The following is a 20133-nucleotide window of genomic DNA, read 5'->3' on the forward strand; positions in this document are numbered from 1 at the left end:
CTACCCAGAAAGTGTGGAGTGTTTCAAATTTCCAGAAAAATGCCTGAGAAAAACAAGAACTTTTCAGCCTGGTTTTGGTACAGGGAAGTTTGGCAGTAAGGCTCTCAGAAGGGCATGCGGCAGACTGTCAGTCTGTTGGGGAGGGCGGAGTTTCTCTTTGAGGACGTACACACGCACTCACACACACACACACACACGCACATACACACCCGTCTCTATCTCAGCGCTTACACAATTGAGCTTTTACACTACGTTATTACCCACAGTAAGTATAACTTCATTAAAAAATACAACAAGACCAGGTTTCATGGTTTAAACATTGTGATCCATTTGGAAATATAGGATGACTTCCTTTTGAGGTCAACAATTTTAGCTCCCACTTCAATAGGCCCAGGATGGTCCCTGGTGGAACAGGGGTAAAAGTGACCCTTATCAAGGCTACTTTTGATCACCATCTACAGTGAGGGAGACTAACTTACATTTCTTCCTTGATTTATATTAAGGGATAGGTTATTTTGTTCTTAGTCATTTGCTCTGAATCTGTCAACACACAGGATTAAGGAAAAAGAAAGAATACTCATAGATCCGGCAGTCCTAGATGTTGTGGCCTATCTAAAGTGCTATAAAGAAATAGACCTACTAAAGAGTTTCCAAATTGTTGTTAAGGAAAAAAAAGAAAAGTTAAGGTCTACACAAGGCAGATGAGACAAGCAGGCACCTGTTATAATTTTGTAGCCTGGAGATTATTTTTAAAAAATGTTCTTTAATCTATTTTTCCTCTCTTTTTACATTACAAGCTCTTTAACAATATGGGATATAGTTAATACTTGTACAATTACTCTACTTATAATTCTGAAAAAATGTATATATAAGTATCTTTTAAAATAATTTGTGTCTTGGGGCGCCTGGGTGGCTCATTCGGTTAAGCATCCGACTTGATTTCGGCTCAGGTCACGATCTCATGGTTCATGGGATCAAGCCTTGTGTCAGGCTTGCTGCGTGGACAGTGCAGAGCCTGCTTGAGATTCTCTCTTCCCCACTCCCTCTGCTCATGCTCTCTCTCTCTCAAGAATAAATAAATTTAAAATATATATTTAAAATAATTTGTATCTTATTTTAAATGCATTAAGGTAACTTGCTAAATTAAAGGACATCTATTGGGGTTGTTAAAATTTTAACTTAATTTGATTGATTTATTTATTTGTTTATTTTTAATTTTTTTGTTTATTTATTTTTGGGAGAGAGAGAGAGAGAGAGCACAAGTAGAGGGGTAGAGAGACAGGGAGACACAGAATCCGGAGCAGGCTCCAGGCTCCAGGCTGTCAGCACAGAGCCTGATGCGGGGCTTGAACCCACAAACGGTGAGATCATGACCTGAGCCACAGTCAGATGCTTACCCGACTGAGCCACCCAGGTGCCCCTAACTTAATCTTTAAAATCATAAAAGTAATAATTCTTAATGCAGGGGATCTAGATAAAGTACAGAAGAGTACAAAGAAGTAAAAAGAGAAAATAAACAGATAATAGTTTCCTGTAACTATAGTACCCAGGAAAAATGTTTAACAATTTTGCATATTTCTTATTTATCTTTCAATTATGCATATGATTTACTTGCCCACTTGCTTTTTGCTTTGTTTCAACATATCATATAGACCATTTCATTACTCTGTTACTGAAAACTTTCCTCAGGAGCCTGTTAGGCTATAAAGAAAGAAGCTCTCAAAAACACTGACAGGGGCCAACACAAAAGGGCCCACGTCGGCCAAAGATGGGACAATCTGAGTGTCAGAAAGAATAAATAATTAACGCCAATAATTATAACCACTAGATATACAAAAAAAATTGTGTGAGCTCATAGTCATACAAAAAAGTAAACTACAGAGAGATTCTTTTAACCTAAAAGAATCCCAACCCGCTGGAAATCATTGGCAGTGGTTTAGGGACCAATTCTTTACATAAAACTGTGGCAATTAAAAGGAAAGATCAAACTAGAATATATCTTGATTGAAAAACCGTTCCTGCACAAACTATATTTCAGTATAACTGAAATCCCTCACTGATACTGGAAAGCCCTCCCTTACAGAAGCATCTGGTTAATGAAAACAGATGGAATAACAGAAACAGAAAGTTACTATTTTGTAACTATTTTTTTAATGTTTATTTATTTATTTTGAGAGAGAGAGAGAGAGAGTGCGCATGTGCAGGGGGATGGGAGAGAGGGAGAGAGAGAATCCCAAGCAGGCTCCACACTTAGTGCAAAGCCCAACGCAGGGGTTCTATCTCAAGACCATGAGATCACGACATGAGCCAAAATCAGAGTCAGACGCTTAATCAACCTAGCCACCCAGGTGCCCCAATTTTGTCATTATTTCTAATGAAATAATTGATTTAGATAACACACATAATGGATGAAACCATGAGACAACAGTCTGATTGAGAGTTTCCAGTGACGCGATCAGGCCTTACCCATCTCGCATCCGGTTCTTAGCATCACCAGAAGTGGGATCACAGACACGATGTACCTTCTGATGGGATATCAGATGAAACACACCGCTTTCCTCTATTCTCGCCACAAAAAATTCCCCTGAATCTAACCAAGCTTTAAAGCTAATGTCCACCCTATACAGAGACCAGAGAGCGATGAGTTACATCAGGGGCTGGCAAGCTGCAACCTGCCGGCAAATTCTGCTTGCTGCCTGCTTTTGTAAATAGAATGTTACTGGAACACAGCCATGCTGAATCCTTTACAGTCTACTGTGGCTTTCAAGCTACAATGGCGGAGTGGAATAATTATGACATAGATCGCCTGGCTGGCAAAGTTGTAAATATTTACTATTTTGTTCTTTACAGAAAAAGTTTGTTGGCCTCTGGGTTAAATGATATGAGGAAGCAAACAGACACTTTTGAAACAACTGGAGCTATTTCAATATTCTCCGTCATACTATGGAATTATGTTACTTGTGTAGTAATGAAAATGGCACTATGATTCGCTAAGAAAATGTCCATATTTTTAAAGAAATGCATGCTGAGGTGTGTAGGTAGAAAAAAATGACATGAGGTCTGGAGATTTGCTTTTTAAAATGCTTCAGCAAAGTGAAAAAAAAGGAATAGCTGTAGCAAATATGACAATATCTTGTTATTGCTTAATCTCGTCAAAGTAGATAAGCAGTCTATGGGGTCATTATAATATTCTATTTTTGAGTATGTTTCTAAAAGTTTCAAAACATTTGATTTAATTTCACAAAAATATTACTTTAAATGAGTAGTTAAAATAGATACAAACATATCATTTAAAAAAAATCAATGCCATCTTACAGGGTTTTTTTAGTTTGTCTCCAATTTTGTCACTACTATTGAAATTGTTTTGAATAACAAATTTTAAAAATAAGTCTTTGGGGCGACTGGGTGGCTCAGTCAGTTGAGCATCTGGCTTCGGCTCAGGTCATGATCTTATGGTTTGTGGGTTCGAGCCCTGCATTGGGCTCTGTGCTGACAGCTAGCTCAGCGCCTGAAACCTGCTTAGGATTCTGTGTCTCCCTCTCTGACCTTCTCATGCTCGTGCTCATGCTCTCTCTCTCTGTTTCTCAAAAATAAATAAAAAACTAAAATATTTAAAAATAAATAAATAAATAAAAATAAATCTTTGGTCAATTTTTTTATTATCTCATAGAATATATATCCGAAGTGGAATTACTAAGCCCTCAAAGATGTTTGAGACAATCTGTACTCCTATTATTACTGAATGAGTATTCTACTTATAAAACTCCTGCAAGTAATAGCATTTGTTTCATTTTTGTCAAATTAATAATGAAAAATGTATTTCTGATGTTTTAGTTTGCATATATTTAATTATTAGTGAAGCCTAATGTTTTTCACGTTTTCTCTGGCCTTTTTTACTTATTCTATGAATTGTTAGTTTGACAGTTTTTCTAATAATACATTATGGATGTCTTATTGATCTGTAAGAAACCCTTATATATGAAGGGCATTAGTCTTTTGTTATGTTTCACTGAGTTTACTTATTTTTAATTTACAAAACTTTGACATTTAAACCTTTTTCTACTTCTAGTCGCCAATCTCTCCATATTTTCCTTTGTGATTTCTTCCAATGCTTTAATGCTTTAAATGTCCTTCTTCACTCCGAGACCAATTAAATATTTACTTATACTTTCTTCTAGATTTTTATAGTATCACTTTTCATTTAAATTTAATTGATCAGGAATTCATTTTAAAATGTTTAATGTTTTGGGGCGCCTGGGTGGCTCAGTCGGTTAAGCCTCTGACTTCAGCTCAGGTCAGATCTCACATTTGTGGGTTCGAGCCCCACATCAGGCTCTGTGCTGACAGCTAGCTCAGAGCCTGGAGCCTGCTTCTGGTTCTGTGTCTCCTTCTCTCTCTGACCCTCCCCCTCTCATGCTCTGTCTCTCTCTGTATCAAAAATAAATAAAACATTTAAAAAAATTTAAAAATAAAAAAATAAAATGTTTAATGTTTTATTTATTTATTTTTGAGTGCGAGAGAGAGAGAGAAGGAGAGAACGGGGGAAATTGAGAGTGGGGGAGGGGCAGCAAGAGAGGGAGATAAAGAATCCAAGCAGGCTCTGCACTGTCAGAACCATGAGATTCAAGCCTCGAGCTGAAATCAAGAGTCAGTCGTTTAACTGACTGAGCCACACAGGCACCCCTGGAACTGATTTTAAAATGCAATGTTAAGTTAGATGCTAACTTTATTACTATTATTTCTTTTAGGAAATCTATTCTTTCCATATTACTTTGCAATTTTTTTTGATAAAATTTTGGAAGCAATGAATATTTTTTTGCAAAGTGAGTATACATTCATTTAAAGTCCACATTTTAAAATAATAAGCTTGTCCAATTAAGATTGTGTGCGTGTGTGGGTGTGTGCGCGTTACATAATTTCCTGACATTTAACTACAGTGCCTAACAACAACGTCATCAAACTTTTGGTGGCAATTAGGATGACCAAGTCTCTACTCCATCTTTGCACCAATTCCATATGACGTAAAACACAGGTTATGAAGATTACAAATAAAATATTTCTTCAGAGTCCAAGAAACACTTCTAAAACTTCGGATTCATTCTTGAATTTAGATCTTGGAGGTCATTTGTTTCCCAAAATGCTGAACTAAACAATTCCAGAAGACGTACTTAAAAATAACATCAGGCAGAGGAAAACGTGGTTTGTGCCACGACGTCTTGAAACATTCAGTTATGGTTTGATGTTCTTCAACGTTCAGTTGCATAATTTGGAGGAAAAAATCATTGCTGTTATGAGGAAACATTACTTTAAACTATATGGAAATTTCGTTGATTCGCAGGAATGACTGAAGCATGTACAGACTACTTATTCATCCGTTCAACAACGTTCACTATCTATGTTCCAGACACTGCTATACGTGTTAGTATTCTTTCTGCTCCAGAGACTGACCTTTCCCAAGACAGTCTGATGGGGACATAAAATGTCACCGTTTAAACTTATGCTTAATCTGAACCCTGTGAAATTCCTACCACAAACCATTCAAATACACTGAAAAGATGTAGGTAAGATAAGTAATAGTTATTAAGTAGCTATCAAGTAACACTAATTTTTAATAAAATTTCATAGGTGAGAAAACTGAGGCTCAGAGAAGTTAAGAGTTTCACAGTCACACAGCTACTAAGTAACTGACTCAAGATTCAAATTCAGGTTTCCTTGACTCTGAAGTTGGTTTTTTTCACCACCACAAGCTAGTTTCTTTCTAAAATTTTCTACCTATGTTTGTTCCAAGAAAAAACAGCAGCAATTCTGAGAATGCTCAAATTAAAAACACAGAAAGGAAGCTGTTAGAAAGAAGCCATCCCATAATAAACAGACCACAAGAATTTGAGACAAAAAATTCTAATTGGTTCAAGTTTTCCAATATTCTTGCTTTAACACTGTAACCATATAATGCTTGCCACTCGGAGAATTCTGCTTCTAGATTCTGAACAGGAAAATTTGAACTTATTTTCCTTTACCTAATTTTAGCATTTTTTTGGGGAATGAAAATTCACAAGTCTACAAGGCTCTACATTAATTGCTTCAGTATTACACAATATGATATTACCCAATAGCCAATGTTGAAGCGTAAGAATCCCACCCATCCATCCATTCATTCAACCATCCAACCATCCATCTGTCTGTCCATCCGTCCATCTGTCCATCCATCCATTCATCTGTCTGTCCATCCGTCCATCCATCTATCCATCTACCCATCCATGATTACTGATTTCCTATTACATGATAGCTAGTCTTCTACATATTAGGAATGTTATGATGATCAAGACTCTCTAAGAGCCTTATCCTGAAGAAGTTCACATTCTAGTGGTGGAGAGAGACAGTTAATAAACAAGTAAAAAAAGAAATGCATAGAGAAGATATCTGATTGTGAAGCACTGCTAATGAAACAAACTGGGCGGTATTACATAGACTAGCTAGGTGGGGGGTGGGAAGTATTTCATCAGACAGGTGGTCGTGGAAGGCCTTAAAGAGGTAATGTGAGCTGAGACCAAACACATGAGAAGGAACTAATCATGGAAAAGGCAAGGAAAAGAATTCCAGGTAGAGGGAACAACAACGAGTTTGGTATATTGAGGAAACTGAAGGAGGGCCAGGAAGGGAGAGAGGACTAATGATAAGGTTGGAGGAGGCAGAAGCCAGAGCATGGGCAAGGTTTTAGGCCAGGAATCCTAAATTTTTGTTAAGTGTGATGGAAGTATTAACGTGCATTAAACAGATAACAACAATTTGTTTTGTGGAGAACAGACTGTATTAGTGATGATAATCTAGCTAATATTTACTGAGTGCCTACTACGTACGAGGCATGTTGTGAACACTTAACACAAGTCTTAATGAACTTAATCTAACATTCCTTCAAGACAGGCACAAATAGCACCTTGCTTTGCAGAAGGCATACAAAACAGCACTAGCTTTTAAGCCACCTGTCCGAGGTGGTAGTCAGTAAGCGGTAGAGCCCGGGTATGAATCCACACAGGCTAACTCCGGAGCCTCCTTCTTAACCACCATGCCGTGTGGCCCCTTCAGGAATGAATGAGCCCAAGCATACGAACATGTGGAGGCCCCTGCCAAGGTGGAAATCAGAGATGATAATGGTTTGGGTAGCTGTGAAAATTGAAGAAAGTAGATGGGTTTGGGATTTAAAAAAATTTTTTTAATATTTATTTTTGAAGGAGAGAGAAAGAGCACGAGTGGGGGAGGGGCAGAGAGAGAGGGAGACACAGACTGTGAGGCAGGCTCCAGGCTCTGAGCTGTCAGCACAGAGCCCGACGCAGGGCCTTCACTCACGAGCTGTGAAATCATGACCTGAGCCGAAGTCAGATGCTTAACTGACTGAGCTACCCAGGTGCTCCCGGATTTGAGATTTATTTTGGAAAAAGAATGGAAAGCATTTAATTTACAATAATGAAAAATAAAAGAGATCAAGGATTAACCATGACCTTGAAGAGATCACGTAGGCAGCTGGATATGTGAGCCTGGAGCTCAAGGGAGAGGCCAGAAGCGTCACTATCCTACAGCTGAGAAATTTAAAGATGGGAGCCCTTGGGGAGGGCAGGAGGAGGAAAGGACAATGCGACAGGTGACAAGTGAGGATGGGGAGACAGAGGAGCCAGCAATGGTGCCCCAGGAGTGACTGAGAGGCAAGTGGAGCCTCAGAGGGGCGGGACCACAGAGGTTAAGGAGGAAAATCCTCCCTAGGGGAGGGGCTTGTTCATTTGTGTTGAGTGTTGCTGGGAAGTCGCAGAAAATGAGGACAGGTGAAAGAAAGTCTGCTAGCAAAGCCACTCACGTTGCCCGACCAGGGCAAATTATGGAGTTTTGCTGTGGAAAGGACAGAGAAGTAGGATGGGCAGGCACAAGGAGCTGAGGGGTCCAAGCAGCTTATTTTCTCTTAAGGATGTGTATACTTGAGGGCGTGTAACCGAGCTGGGGAAAGTAATGCAACAAGGAAGCCCTTTCCCCAAGACTTGCCACCTACATCTGTAAAAATGGAGAGTGGAGTAATTATTTCATGAATGCCTCCCTGGTTTCTTTGAGACAAAATAATCATCTCACACGCAAACATTCCTGGGATTTCTGAGCTATTCTGGAGCTTTGAGTGCTCCCCAACGTCATTCTGGTGCAGCCCTCGGCTGTGGAGAAGGATGAGAGTAAACGAAGAGAAGGAAGGCAACTGTCCATTTCTTCATAGGACTCACACTGTCTTGGAGACAAGGGACTCTACGTTGTTTTTTACCAAGGGTCAAGGTGTTTGACTTGTGTTTGCAACCAGAGAGGGAGATCAGAGGGGGAATATCTGGTTCCAAATAAATAGTTCATGTAGCACCAGGAGGGGTCCTGGTGAGGAAGTAGCAGGTGCAGAAACCAGGGAGCGGGTGACTCTGTCACTGCCCCCAGACAGGGGGCAGGCAGCATGCAGAGGAGATCTGTCCTGCAAGCTTCCATTTTCTGCTTGGCCCTTTGTAGGGTTATGATCTTTCCAAAACAGGACTGTTACTAATACTTGTGACCTTTCTCTCCCTAGCAATAGAGTTTTTTTGCAGTTTCTAAGCCATGCCTTTTTAATGACTCAGTTATTTTTTTAAAGGTTCCTTGGTGAAGGAGGAGAGGGAGATGGGGAATGAGGGAGGGGAGCCGGAAGGACCATCAAAAGGAGAAGCAGAGACAGAGTGACTCAGATCAAGAAGCCATCTCGTCATCTCTTGAAGATGTCCTTAACGAGGACACTGCACATCACTCCAAGGACACCCTAGTTACACTCAGCTGTCTTGTCGCCATGTAAATACTTTCCCCCTTCTGTTCTGTTTTTCTCACACTGAGAATCTGAACATAGCAATGGTCAGGGACGAGGAAGGGATATAAATGGAAGAAAGTTAAAGGAAAAACAATAGTCACATAGTTCCTATAATTGCTACCTTTGGGTTTTATCTATCTGAAGAAAACAAAATTGTTTTAGGTAACATATATGTAGCATGGTATTTACTTTTAAAAAAAACGGAACAAAGAGAAAGAAATATACTCATGAACAGTCTAATTCCAGTGACAATCATAAAATAAGATCCTGAATTTTGCAGGTTAGCCCTGCAGACAAAATGTCCATCTACGGAAGAATGGATGAACAAATAATGTCCCTCTCTAGACTGGAATGCTGTCATTACAGTGAACGAGGGACTTCTCTGTGCTGACGGGCAATGACAGGAACAGGACGAGAGTTCTGTCCGTGTCCTTCGCCACTCTCCTCAGCTCCCAGGACAGCGCCTTGCCCACAACCCACATCCACTAAATACTCACTTAGCAAATAAACAGAAAGGATCACAGATCAGTAAAGCATGATCTCACTTTGGCAAAAAGCAAAGCAGAATAAATTCCATAAATATGATTACATCCACTCTTCGTGTTTGCGCTTTGGAATTAAAAAAAGTAATAATTAGCATTAAAATACAACCTCACAAACACCGTAGAATAAATAGAAGGGTGGTTGGGGTCCACAGACTCATGAATTCTGAGGGTTAGGTTAGTGTCTGGGAGAAGGCTCGCTGTATGGTCATCCACACAAAAGGAGACAGAATAACACAGAGCCAGCCAGGAGAGAGGAGGAGCCCAGGAAAATTCAGACTAAGCAGCAGAAAGCTGAAGGAGGAGTTTATGCAGGGATGGGCTCAGCCCCCATGCTGAGCCCAGGGAGGTGCTGGGAAGCTTGGTTTGGGTTCCCTAAAAAGAGCCGTCATTCAGGCCTACAAATACAGAGAACCAACTGGTGGTTGCCAGAGAGGAGGGAAAGGGGGAGAGAGGAAAACTGGGTGAAGGAGAGTGGGAGATACAGGCTTCCAGGCAGAGAATAAGTCAAAGGAATAAAAGGTACAGCACAGGGAACAGAGTCAATGGTATTGTCATAGTGTTGCGGTGACAGAAGGTAGTTACACTTGTGAGCACAGCACAGAGGGTTCTTGAACCACTATGTTGTACATCTGAAACTAAGGTAACTTTGTGTGTCAACTACACTCAAATTAAAAAAGAGAGAGAGAGAGAGAGAGAGAGAGCAGTCAACTCAAAAAGGACTGGCCTCCTTCTGGAACCAGAGGAGTGTGACGCCAGGCAGCGGAGCCTGGGGCTGCTCCGCACTCCAAAGCAGGAGTCCGCCACGTGGAGCAGCAGGGGACATGTGGACGGTTACTGTGCCCAGGAGCCAGCAAGGCCACCTCCCAGCGTACTCAGCAGTCTTGTTTGTATAGCTGAAGTGCACCCAGTCTCTCCCGGGTCAGTGGGAGGAGACCAGAGCTTTCTCAAAAGCACCTGGGCGGGGGAAGAGTGGGGTCGTGGCCAGTGTCCAGCTGTACTCCTGGCTTTGTGCTAAGTTCCTTCTGGACTCTAAACTGGGCTCCTTTGTTCTCATGGCGTGCAAATGCCAGTTTGTGAGTGGAGCATGTTCTGATTTTCTTAGCAAGAGATCACTCTTCTAGCTACCTAGATCACTGGAGGCATGGTTCTGTTACAGAAGTTAGAACTCTTTTTGACATTTGAAGATGCTAAACCAAGATGCCGAACTCTCAAGGACAGGAGAGAATTAGGTATTGTTCTAGTTGTTTTCTTTCCCCAACTGCTAAGATAGTACCTGCTCTCAATAAATTTTATTAAATGAATAAAAATACTTCACTTGTCTTACTCATAATCATGCCTTCTACCAAATTTCAATAAATACGTATTAAGCAACTGCTGTACGTCAGGCACAGTGCGGGGAACTATATTGCTCCCGCCTTCCTGGGGCGTAGGATAGAGCCGCACCTGACCCGGCTTCAATGTATCCTATGCGTACCTCTGTTCACCTCCAGCCTGTCTTTTCTTCTTATACGTGTCTTTTTGGGTCCACCCCCAGGTTTGTTACAAAGCTAACACTTTCTACTCACTCTGTCAATCTGTTTCTTTCTTAATTTCTTTCTTGTCTATTTCCCCTCAGCCTAACAATTTCTCAAAATACCTGCCATTTGATAAACACTCTATCTTTACCATAAATAACATCTTTCTTAAATTTATTTATTTTAAGAGAGAGAGAGAGAGAAAGTGAGCTGGGGAGGGGCAGAAAGAGAGGGAGAGAGAAGAAGAGCGAGAATCCCAAGCAGACTCCGCACTGTCAGCATGTGGGGCTTGAACTCATGAACGGTGAGATCATGACCTGGGCTGAAACCAAGACTCCATGCTAACTGACTGTGCCATCCAGGTGCCCAAAATAACACTTGTTTTTATTCTACTTCTTCTTTCCCATCCCAGTTAAACTTGTTTTAAAAAGCTGTCTACACTCGATTTGTCACCTTCCATCCACATCTCAGCTTGATGCAGTTTGGATACCATCCCCATGATTCCCTGGGATTGTTTCTGCCTCAGATCACTGATATCCTAGTGGTTTTATCCTTGAACATTTTTTAGAACATACCTTCTTTCATCTTGTGACATCGGAGCCTGTTGGCTACTTTCTTCTTGAAACTCTACCGTTAGCGTTAGAGACACTGCCACTCCTGGCTCTCCCCCTTCCTCTCTGAATTCTTTCTTGGGTGCCTTGGTTTCCTTTTTCTGTCTACGCTTGCTTGATCTCAGAAGTCTAGCCTTGGCTCTCTCATCTTCTTCTTCCATGCACTGTCCTCAGGTAATGTTATCAGCTCCCTTGACTTCAGCTACCGACATCTCTGCCCTCTCTCTGGAGCTCTAGACTTTGCCTTTACTTCAGATGCAACCAAGCATAATCTGAGCTTGTTAACCTGACTCATTGCCCTTTCCCCCAGTCCTGCTGCTCCATTTGTGTTCAACCAGTGGAAATTTAGACAGAACTCTTTCCTGCCCCTTCCACTTGAAATTGGTGACTGAGACTCATATATGTTCTAGCCCCTAAATCCTATTACATATCATTTTATCGGTCTTCAACTAGAGTACATAATGGCCTTCAAAGCAGGCAGGCTCCTCACCATCATTCCTGCTTCCTTCCATCTACCGTCCAACGCATAAACTGAAAGGTTTTTCTAAACTGTAAGTAGAGTCACAACTCTTCCTTGCTGGAAACCATTTCATGGCTCGGCAAGGTCTTTAGGAACTGCCATGCGGCAGCCCAGGAGCCACACCCAGCTATTTATACATGTTACTTAGCTGGCAGCGTTAGTTAAAAACTTGAGTTTTTCGGGGCGCCTGGGTCTCTCAGTCGGTTAAGGCTCTGACTCTCCATTTTGGCTCAGGTCACGATCTCTTGGTTCATGGGTTCAAGCCTCGTGTCCGGCTGCGCACTACTCTAGTTTCTGTATGGATCCTTGATCTCATGGATCACGTAAGCACAGCATACAAAACCTTTCCTGATCTGGCCTGGCCCACCTTTCTACTCTTATTTCATGCTTTCAACTCAGGTCTTTGATGCTAAGGCTCATGTTTATCCACTACACCACACCGCTTCTTTGAATCCTTGGGCTTATGAAATGTGAGAAGCCAATGCAGATAATGAATGGAGCAGCAAACTCAAACTACAGGGAAGAAGTGTGAGTGGAGTGCGCGTAAGTAAAAGGGATAAGGACACAAGTGCAGAAAGGTAGTCACGTGGCAATTCCATCCACAGATGTGGCATCCCACTTATTTTTTGGAGCCAGGGTGAAGGCAATAATATAATCGATTTTTCAGTCTCTGTGTTTCATTTATCATCGTGACTTTAGCACAGTTCTGATCCTCAGCAGGCATTTAATAAACGCTTATTAGATCCTACATTCTTGTAGAAGCGTGCAAAAAACGTGAATGTTCTGCTACTCCCAGGCTACGGTTTCTCTTTCTCATCTTTCAGTGAATCCACTGGTTATTCAGAAAGAGTGTATCCTGTACACCTGCTTTCAGTGTACCCCAGATCATCCTAATAGCAAAGAAAGGAAATACGAAAGAGTTCAAAGTGTGCTAGATATGGTAAACCCAGTGAGAGGATTACATAGGAAAATGAAGGAAGAAAATCCTTTCTTCTCCCCCTTTACCTGTCTACCATTTGAACACAAGTTACAGCAATAATGTAGGTATAAAGAATGTTCATGCTAAGACTAATGACATAGGAATTGTACATGCAGAGTGAGAAACTCATTTCCAGGGACTGTGGAGGCATTTCCCCATGCCATGAGTTTAAACAGCTTGGCTGGCCATCACTTCTATCACCTTTGATCTTTGCTCGGCTTGAGGGCATACCCCTCACATCCCTCATACAAAATTCCCAAACACACACAGACCACAAAGGACTGAGGCTCAGGCTTCAGGAGGTAGAAGTCATCTGGAAACCCTACACAACACAGGTTCCTGGGCCCCCAATAAGTTAAGGTGAGGCCATGGCATCTGCGTTTTAAGCTAAGTTTTCCTGAGGATCCAAAAGTAGACAAATGCCATTCTCTGAAATTGCAAAACAATTCGGATTATTTTAGAACCACCTTAGTATTTTAGAACATAAAAGATTCTCATGGTACCATAATCTGCTGTCAGGCCTGGTCCAGTCCCATCATGGCTACCATTCACCGTCCCCACTCCTCTATGTCTTTTATTAAATGGCAAAAATTTTTGCTCTTGCCCTCCTAATTGCAGTCACCACGTCCTCAAAGAAATACTGCCCGTATCTTGACCTACATCATTAGGTGCTTATTTCTGTGGCTGAGGCAGCTAAGCTCTTGAAATATCTATTATGCAACTGTGTCTGGGTCCTGTACTCATTAAAGTGATACGAAAGTCTTAGGGTCTTTGTTTTTTTCTTCACAGCAGGTTGGCAGTCATTCAATTAGAGTGTAATTCAGTATTGCAGCTCACTTCACTTTAAACTGTTCATCTCAATTCTGATGATTATGCTCAAAGGTTTACTCTATCCAGATGCCAAGCTTCTCCAACTGGACAGAAGCAAAGCAGAAATATTTGTTTGGCAAGGCCTGGCAAATGTTTGGGGGTATTGTCATGTCACAGCAGGGCACCAGTCAGGTTGTAATTTGCCTTAATTGTTCTTCCCACAAATAGCAACGATGATCACCTCTAGGTCACTGGCACTCAAAGAAGGATTTCTTCCCAGTCACTGTAAAAACCAAAATACTTTCCAATAACACCTTCCTCAGGATTCAACTGCAAAGGATCCTGGATTCTGACCATTTAGTGTCTTGACCTGACACATGATTTAGTGGGTTAAGTCACAAACCTGCCTATGTATCTGTGTGCACATTAGCAACATGGAAATAACTCGGAGAAATCACTGGTCTCCCACGAAACAACCAGTGTTCTCTACACATAATTTGTTCCACCTGCCATGTTTACAAGGCACCCTAAGGAGAGCTAGAGTAAAGCCCAGCCATCCATCTGCCTCCCAGCTGTCAGGGGTAATTATTACCTCAACTAAGCAAGGAGGAATGCACAGCAGGCTGCTAACCACGGCAGGTGACCGAGGGAGGTGACTCACTGACTCACCCAGGTCATGGGCTTTTCCAAGAATGGCTGGAGTCATGGTGTGATGACAAACAAAATTCACTACTGACCAAGAAAGGGGAGAAATATGGACAGAGGCCTAGATTCAATGGGTCACACCCAGGACACAAATCACGAACATGAGTCTTATCACTTCTCGTGGGGATGCTAAAACACGAAGGAAGGGTGATGTTCTGCCACACCGCTGGTTAAAGAAAACCTTAAAAGGAGGAAAAGGGACATGAAAGCACATGTTTTGTTTCTATTAACCTACTATTAACTGTACTTCTGTAAGTATTCTTAAAAAATTTTTTAATTAATATTTACTAGGAATATATAATGTTTTACTTGCCTTGCACGAAAAACAGGGCCTGACCTCCAATACCATATAAACTTAACTGTCCCCAATTAAGGTCACAGTGATGAAGACCAAATACAAACTGTAAGGAATAGACTGTTTTATCAGGAGAATGATGTTGGAGTGCAAAACATACATGCTGATAAAGGGCACAAAATACATGCATATCTTCAAAGAGCCTCTGTTATTAAGAATCTATTAAAAGAAGCGCTCTTTGGGATTATACCCCAAATGAACTGCAAAAGGTCACACACAACTCCTCTCTGAAATGAGACAGATACAACAAGCAAATTAGCATATAGAATATCAAGTCGTTAAATGTTCCTTGTCAAAGCTCCCGTGGGAAGACAGGGGGCAGGGCGGGAGAGGGGGAAGAAAGAGAGTAGGCAGAAATGGACCGGTCACTTTGCAAATACATGGTTCCCAGTCTGGTAATTTCACAGGTCAGTAAAATTAAAAGAAAAACATATGGTGGACATGGAGAACACATTAACATAGAGTTGTCATTTACTCTACTCAAGTTTGACTACCATCCACTACCGTGACTTTTTGTTGTCATAAAACATAATATAACATAACAATGTAATAATATATGAAGGATAGAAAAGTCAGACTCTCAAAATAAAGGATAATTCTTTACAGTAAGGAAATTTAAATTCATGTAAACTCACCACATCCTTCTTTTAAAAACTGAACATCTCAGAACATATGATGTTTCACAATTAATGCCTTTGATACAAATTTGGAGAAAGAGTCTCTAACTTGCAGTTCTGAAAATGTAGTTTTCAAATTAAATTGCCTTGTGTCAGAGGACTATTTTCCTCCATAATTTCATCCCTGAGTGTAAGAATTCCCCTAACTCTGCATGTCCTTTTTCACATCAGTCAACGTGATGATTGATAAAGAACACGTGCTCACACAGAATGATCACCGTAAGGCAATGAAGCTACGGCAGCCACAGATCTCTCTAAATTATTTTAATTTAATCCTAGCAGAGGATGGCATTTCTAATGTTTGCATGTACCTCGGTCTCTGACTTAACTGCCATGATTAAGCAGCCCACACGTATTCTGGCCTTGGTGTTAAAATGGCTGGATTAAAACCAGCGATTTCCCCCTGCTGGCTGGAAGTGTTTTACATTCTCTACCTCACTGCCTGCAGCTTTAATGCTCCCCATAGTACCAAACCCATTTATTTTCCATCCCCCGACTGACCTCCTAAAACATCATTAACACGCCCCCAAAGGGGGCTCCTGTCAATTGTAGCGCAGCACTCAAGGCTGTCTTGGGGTCTATCGGGGCTCCACAGAACCGGAAGGCGCAGAAGGAGAGGCACCATCCCAAGCCCTACAGAGCACCAATACAGAAAGATGAGGCCTAGGAACAGGGCGAATCCTATTCTGAGACCATGCAAGGCTAATGATGGGAAGACGGGTTTATAGACACCGTAATTAGATGCTTCTGCCAGTCAATTTTCGGCCAGTTAATGGCAGAAGAATCAATATCTACTTTCGATTTTCCTGTACAGCATTAGGGCCTTAGTGGGAGACAGGTCTACTGGGAAGGAGAAATCACCCAGGATGGGTCTTGGAGAGAGTGATTCATGACCAAAATTTATAATTCCATTGGTTTGCTTAATATATTTTCTAGAATATATCTGGAGTTCCTCTTTTTTTTCTTTTCTTGCTACTACTACTCACCCTGAAGTCAGTCACAGAGAAAATGATTACGTGGAGAAACTATGGGGAATAAGTGTGGAATGGAGTTATGTACACAAAGCGTGTCAGTTTGAAATGATAACCGCTGGATTCATCCACACTGAAACACAGGGACTCCTGAGCTCCAAGATGGAGTGAGAGCAAACAGCCCCGCCTTTCGCAAACATGTCTCCAGATCCTAGGGATCTGGGTTCCCTTCTTGCAAAAGCTTCAGTGGGTGTCCATTTTAAATTAGATTCATATAGTCCAAATGGTTTTAAAATATAATAATTTGATAGAATTTTTCTTCAGAATCAGGCAGAGAATCTGAGGCTTTACAGAGGAAAAAAAGTTGGCAGCACCATATTTCTAATTTATGCATGGGGTAGAATTATTTTGTCGAAGTATATAAGAAATCCAAAGCTGCACTTAAAAGAACCTGAAAAACGCAGTAGCTGACACTAAAAATAATATCGAGTCCTGCTAAATTAGGACATTAATCATAGCATCTCGATTCCTATACATTGGCCAATCTTCTAATTACATTTTCCCTGAGTAAGCCCTAAACATTATCCACTATGAAACATTCTTCATTACTCACAAGACAGTCACTCTTTTAAATTTTACCCAATTTCTGAATACTTCACAAAGAATACAAGTCATTCCAGGTCACGTGCTTTAATGCGTCATACCAGGCTCTGCCAACTGATAATGGTGGCATCGTCAGAAGCTATGAAGAGATTTGTGCCTTTACCAAATAAGCTCACAACTTTAAGGAAACTTCTTAATCATGTGCTAAAACTGACATCCATAGTTCATCTTATTAAGAACCATCATTTATTTATTAAGTGCTTCTATTAGCCAGGCACTGCACGAGAATTACCTTTAGGTCTCATTCAATCTTACAGAAACTTCACAAGGTATGTATCATCTCATTTTATGGATATAACAACTGAGGCTCAGAGAGGTTAAGCAACCTGCCCAAGGTCATTCAGCTTGTAAATGGCGAAAAGGTCAGGAACTCCAGCTCAGGTATGGCAGATTACAAAGCCTGCGCTCTTTCCCTCTAAACTACAAGGTCAGGCCCAGCCTTGGGATATAAACATCCTTGATCCTGACCTCGTTCATTAGGAATTGTTTTATCTTTGAGGATTCCATAATCAGAAGTACACAGGTTTATAAAGGCTGCTGGTACAAAATGCAAGCAAATACATTTCCCAGAATGAACAAAGCAATAGTTTTTTCAACAATCATAGGAAAAGAAGTTAGATTTCACGTGGTAAATTATAAACTAGAATAATGTATAAAAACAGGTATAAATGCCCATCAGGACTGAACCATATGAAACTGCTATATGTGAAGGTCAAAACAGCCAAAAAAGGTGCAACCTCAGACGATTCCTCCTAACAATAGAAGTGCAGATCGAGGCCCTACGGGGCGCACTCCAGTCCATCCACTTTGCACCAGCAGAGCACAAACTTGGTGATTGTGTGTGACTCCCATGGGTACGATACCTGAGCAGAAGCTGTTGCTGCTAATGGTCCTCGCTGAGCGCCCAGAGCTGCTGGGGTTGAACTCTCTGCTCTCTTCCTCAGAGAAGGGAGACTCAGAGGCTGGGGACACTTTGTGCTGTTGCTGGGGCAGATGGGGCCGAAGAATCAAACGGGGAATTCGGCTTCTGGAAATCTCCTTCTCATGATGCTGCACTCTCTGCTCCTTCTCAAAATTGGACATTAAAAAGAAGACAAATGGAAATTTGTTTCCCCCCTCTTAACTCCTGTTTGTTCCTTCTGGGCTCAGTTTCTAAGACATCACATTTCTGAACACTGAATCTCCACAGGGCGAAGTGATTCCTTATCTCAGTTGCTTCAATGAGCACCAAAACTCCGCCACTGCCACGGCTAATTCTTCAGATCTTCTGAAGACCACATACTTGAGCATAGGTGCGTATGCGCGCACACACACACCTCTGCTCATTAGCAGGAAGGCCATTCCCTCCGCCCATGTGACCCCTAACTCAGCTTCCCTCTCTGGCTTCTTCTCTCAGATTCAAGCTTTTGCTTCTCTCAAAGGTTCTTGATCACTCACAGCACACTCCACCTTATTACTTGATTTCCTCTAGACTTCCATTTTGCTTTCTCTGAATTAGCTGTGACAATCCGACTTCTGTTTTCCTGTCTCCTCACAAAGTAGACCCCTATACCTGGAACAATTCTCTCTGGATGGATCATGCAGCCTTGCCTTTCAATCCCTCCTCTTCCGGCCAGGATCTTAATTATTCATTAATATCCTGGTACACGAGGCTTGTTGCCAACAGAAAAGCAAACAAAAATCCAATACCCAGTAAGATGTCTCCACCTTTTACATCCTGGTTAGCTTCTGTTTTCCTTGCAGAACACCCACGAGAAGAGAGTTTTCTCTCTCTTTTTAAAAACACAGCATTAAACACAGAGGGCCATGCCTGGGTCTTAAAAATGCATTAAAAAGTAATATTTTGGCAGGGTGTTCCAATTTTTAAAGTGCTTTCCCAACCATTACCTCATTTGATCTTTACAACCCGCGCCCTGGAGAGGACACTCCCTATTTTCAGATGAGGAAACTGAGGCTAAAAGAGGTAAAGATGCTTAGGCAACAATGCATATCTAGCAGCAGAACAAGCTGTAAGTCCAGTGCTTTTCAGGGTCACCACCGCCCTGCCTTATTAAAATGGATTCCTAGGAGGAGCTCTTTGCAAAAAACTCCATGCTCCCTCCAACCTCTGCAATCGAAAAAGGCTTTTGGATTAGTAACAAGCACTATTTGGAAACATGACCTCCTGCCCATTTCCACCGGCTTACCAGGAAGGGTCGCTGCCAAAGGAAACATCTCTGGGAGGTCTGCACAGGGCAGCAACTGAAGGGAAAGCCGCGGCCGCGGGAACTCCTGAGGTCGCGCAGGCATCCGCCCCATCCAGGGCGAGAGCCGCACCCAGCCTCTGGATTCGTGCTGCACATCAGTCACCCAGCAGGTAGCCCACGTCAGCCACCGTCGGCACACTGCAGACCCTGCACCAATGCTGGGGCGCCGACATGCTGGGGATCTGATTTCTCAGTCTCCAATACACCAAATCCTGTTTATTCACATCACTAGCCGGGCATCATCTGAGAGCTAGATCCCAAATCCCAATTTCAGATGGGATTAACCCTTCAAAGTCAATCATTTAATCCTCGTGTCACCGCCTCAAATTTTCTTCCTCCAGTACCATCTCTCCATCTCCTAAGTCTCATCATCACCTGAGCAAAGGTCCCTCTGCCTCCCCATCGTCCCCACCACCTCCTTGTCCCCGTTCCCCGCGACTGTACGCCACCCCTCCGGGTCTCACCTGACCCGCCCTGGGGCCCCCGCGGCGCCCACCTTCCTCCCTCTCCCCGGCGCCCGCGGACTCTGTCCCCCGCGTCCCCACGACGTGCCCTCCTTACCTTGGTCTCCCGGAGGGGTCCCATGGCTCTGCTGCCCGCCGGGTCCCCGCGCCGCCGCCGCCGCCGCCGCCGTCCAGGAGGAGGGACCTGCGGGCAAGCGAGCGAGGACACTGCGCTGAGCCGGC

General features: G+C 42.2%; 1 protein-coding gene across 3 annotated transcripts in view; it reads right to left on the reverse strand.

The window, feature by feature from the left end:
- Positions 1-20133, reverse strand: part of SYBU (syntabulin) — a 107697-nt gene that overhangs the window by 50004 nt on the left and 37560 nt on the right. For 2 of the 3 annotated variants that reach the window (XM_029923681.1, XM_029923680.1), the window contains exons 2-3: positions 20009-20095; positions 18065-18269 (exon numbers count right to left, since the gene is read on the reverse strand). In XM_029923681.1, the coding sequence (XP_029779541.1) occupies positions 18065-18269; positions 20009-20032 (229 nt within the window). In that variant the 5' untranslated portion in view covers positions 20033-20095. The remainder of the gene's footprint in view (positions 1-18064; positions 18270-20008; positions 20096-20133) is intronic. The other variant, XM_029923682.1, reaches the window with a different exon arrangement.

The sequence above is a fragment of the Suricata suricatta genome, chromosome 15 (genome assembly GCF_006229205.1).
Source record: "Suricata suricatta isolate VVHF042 chromosome 15, meerkat_22Aug2017_6uvM2_HiC, whole genome shotgun sequence".
Lineage (NCBI taxonomy): Eukaryota > Metazoa > Chordata > Mammalia > Carnivora > Herpestidae > Suricata > Suricata suricatta.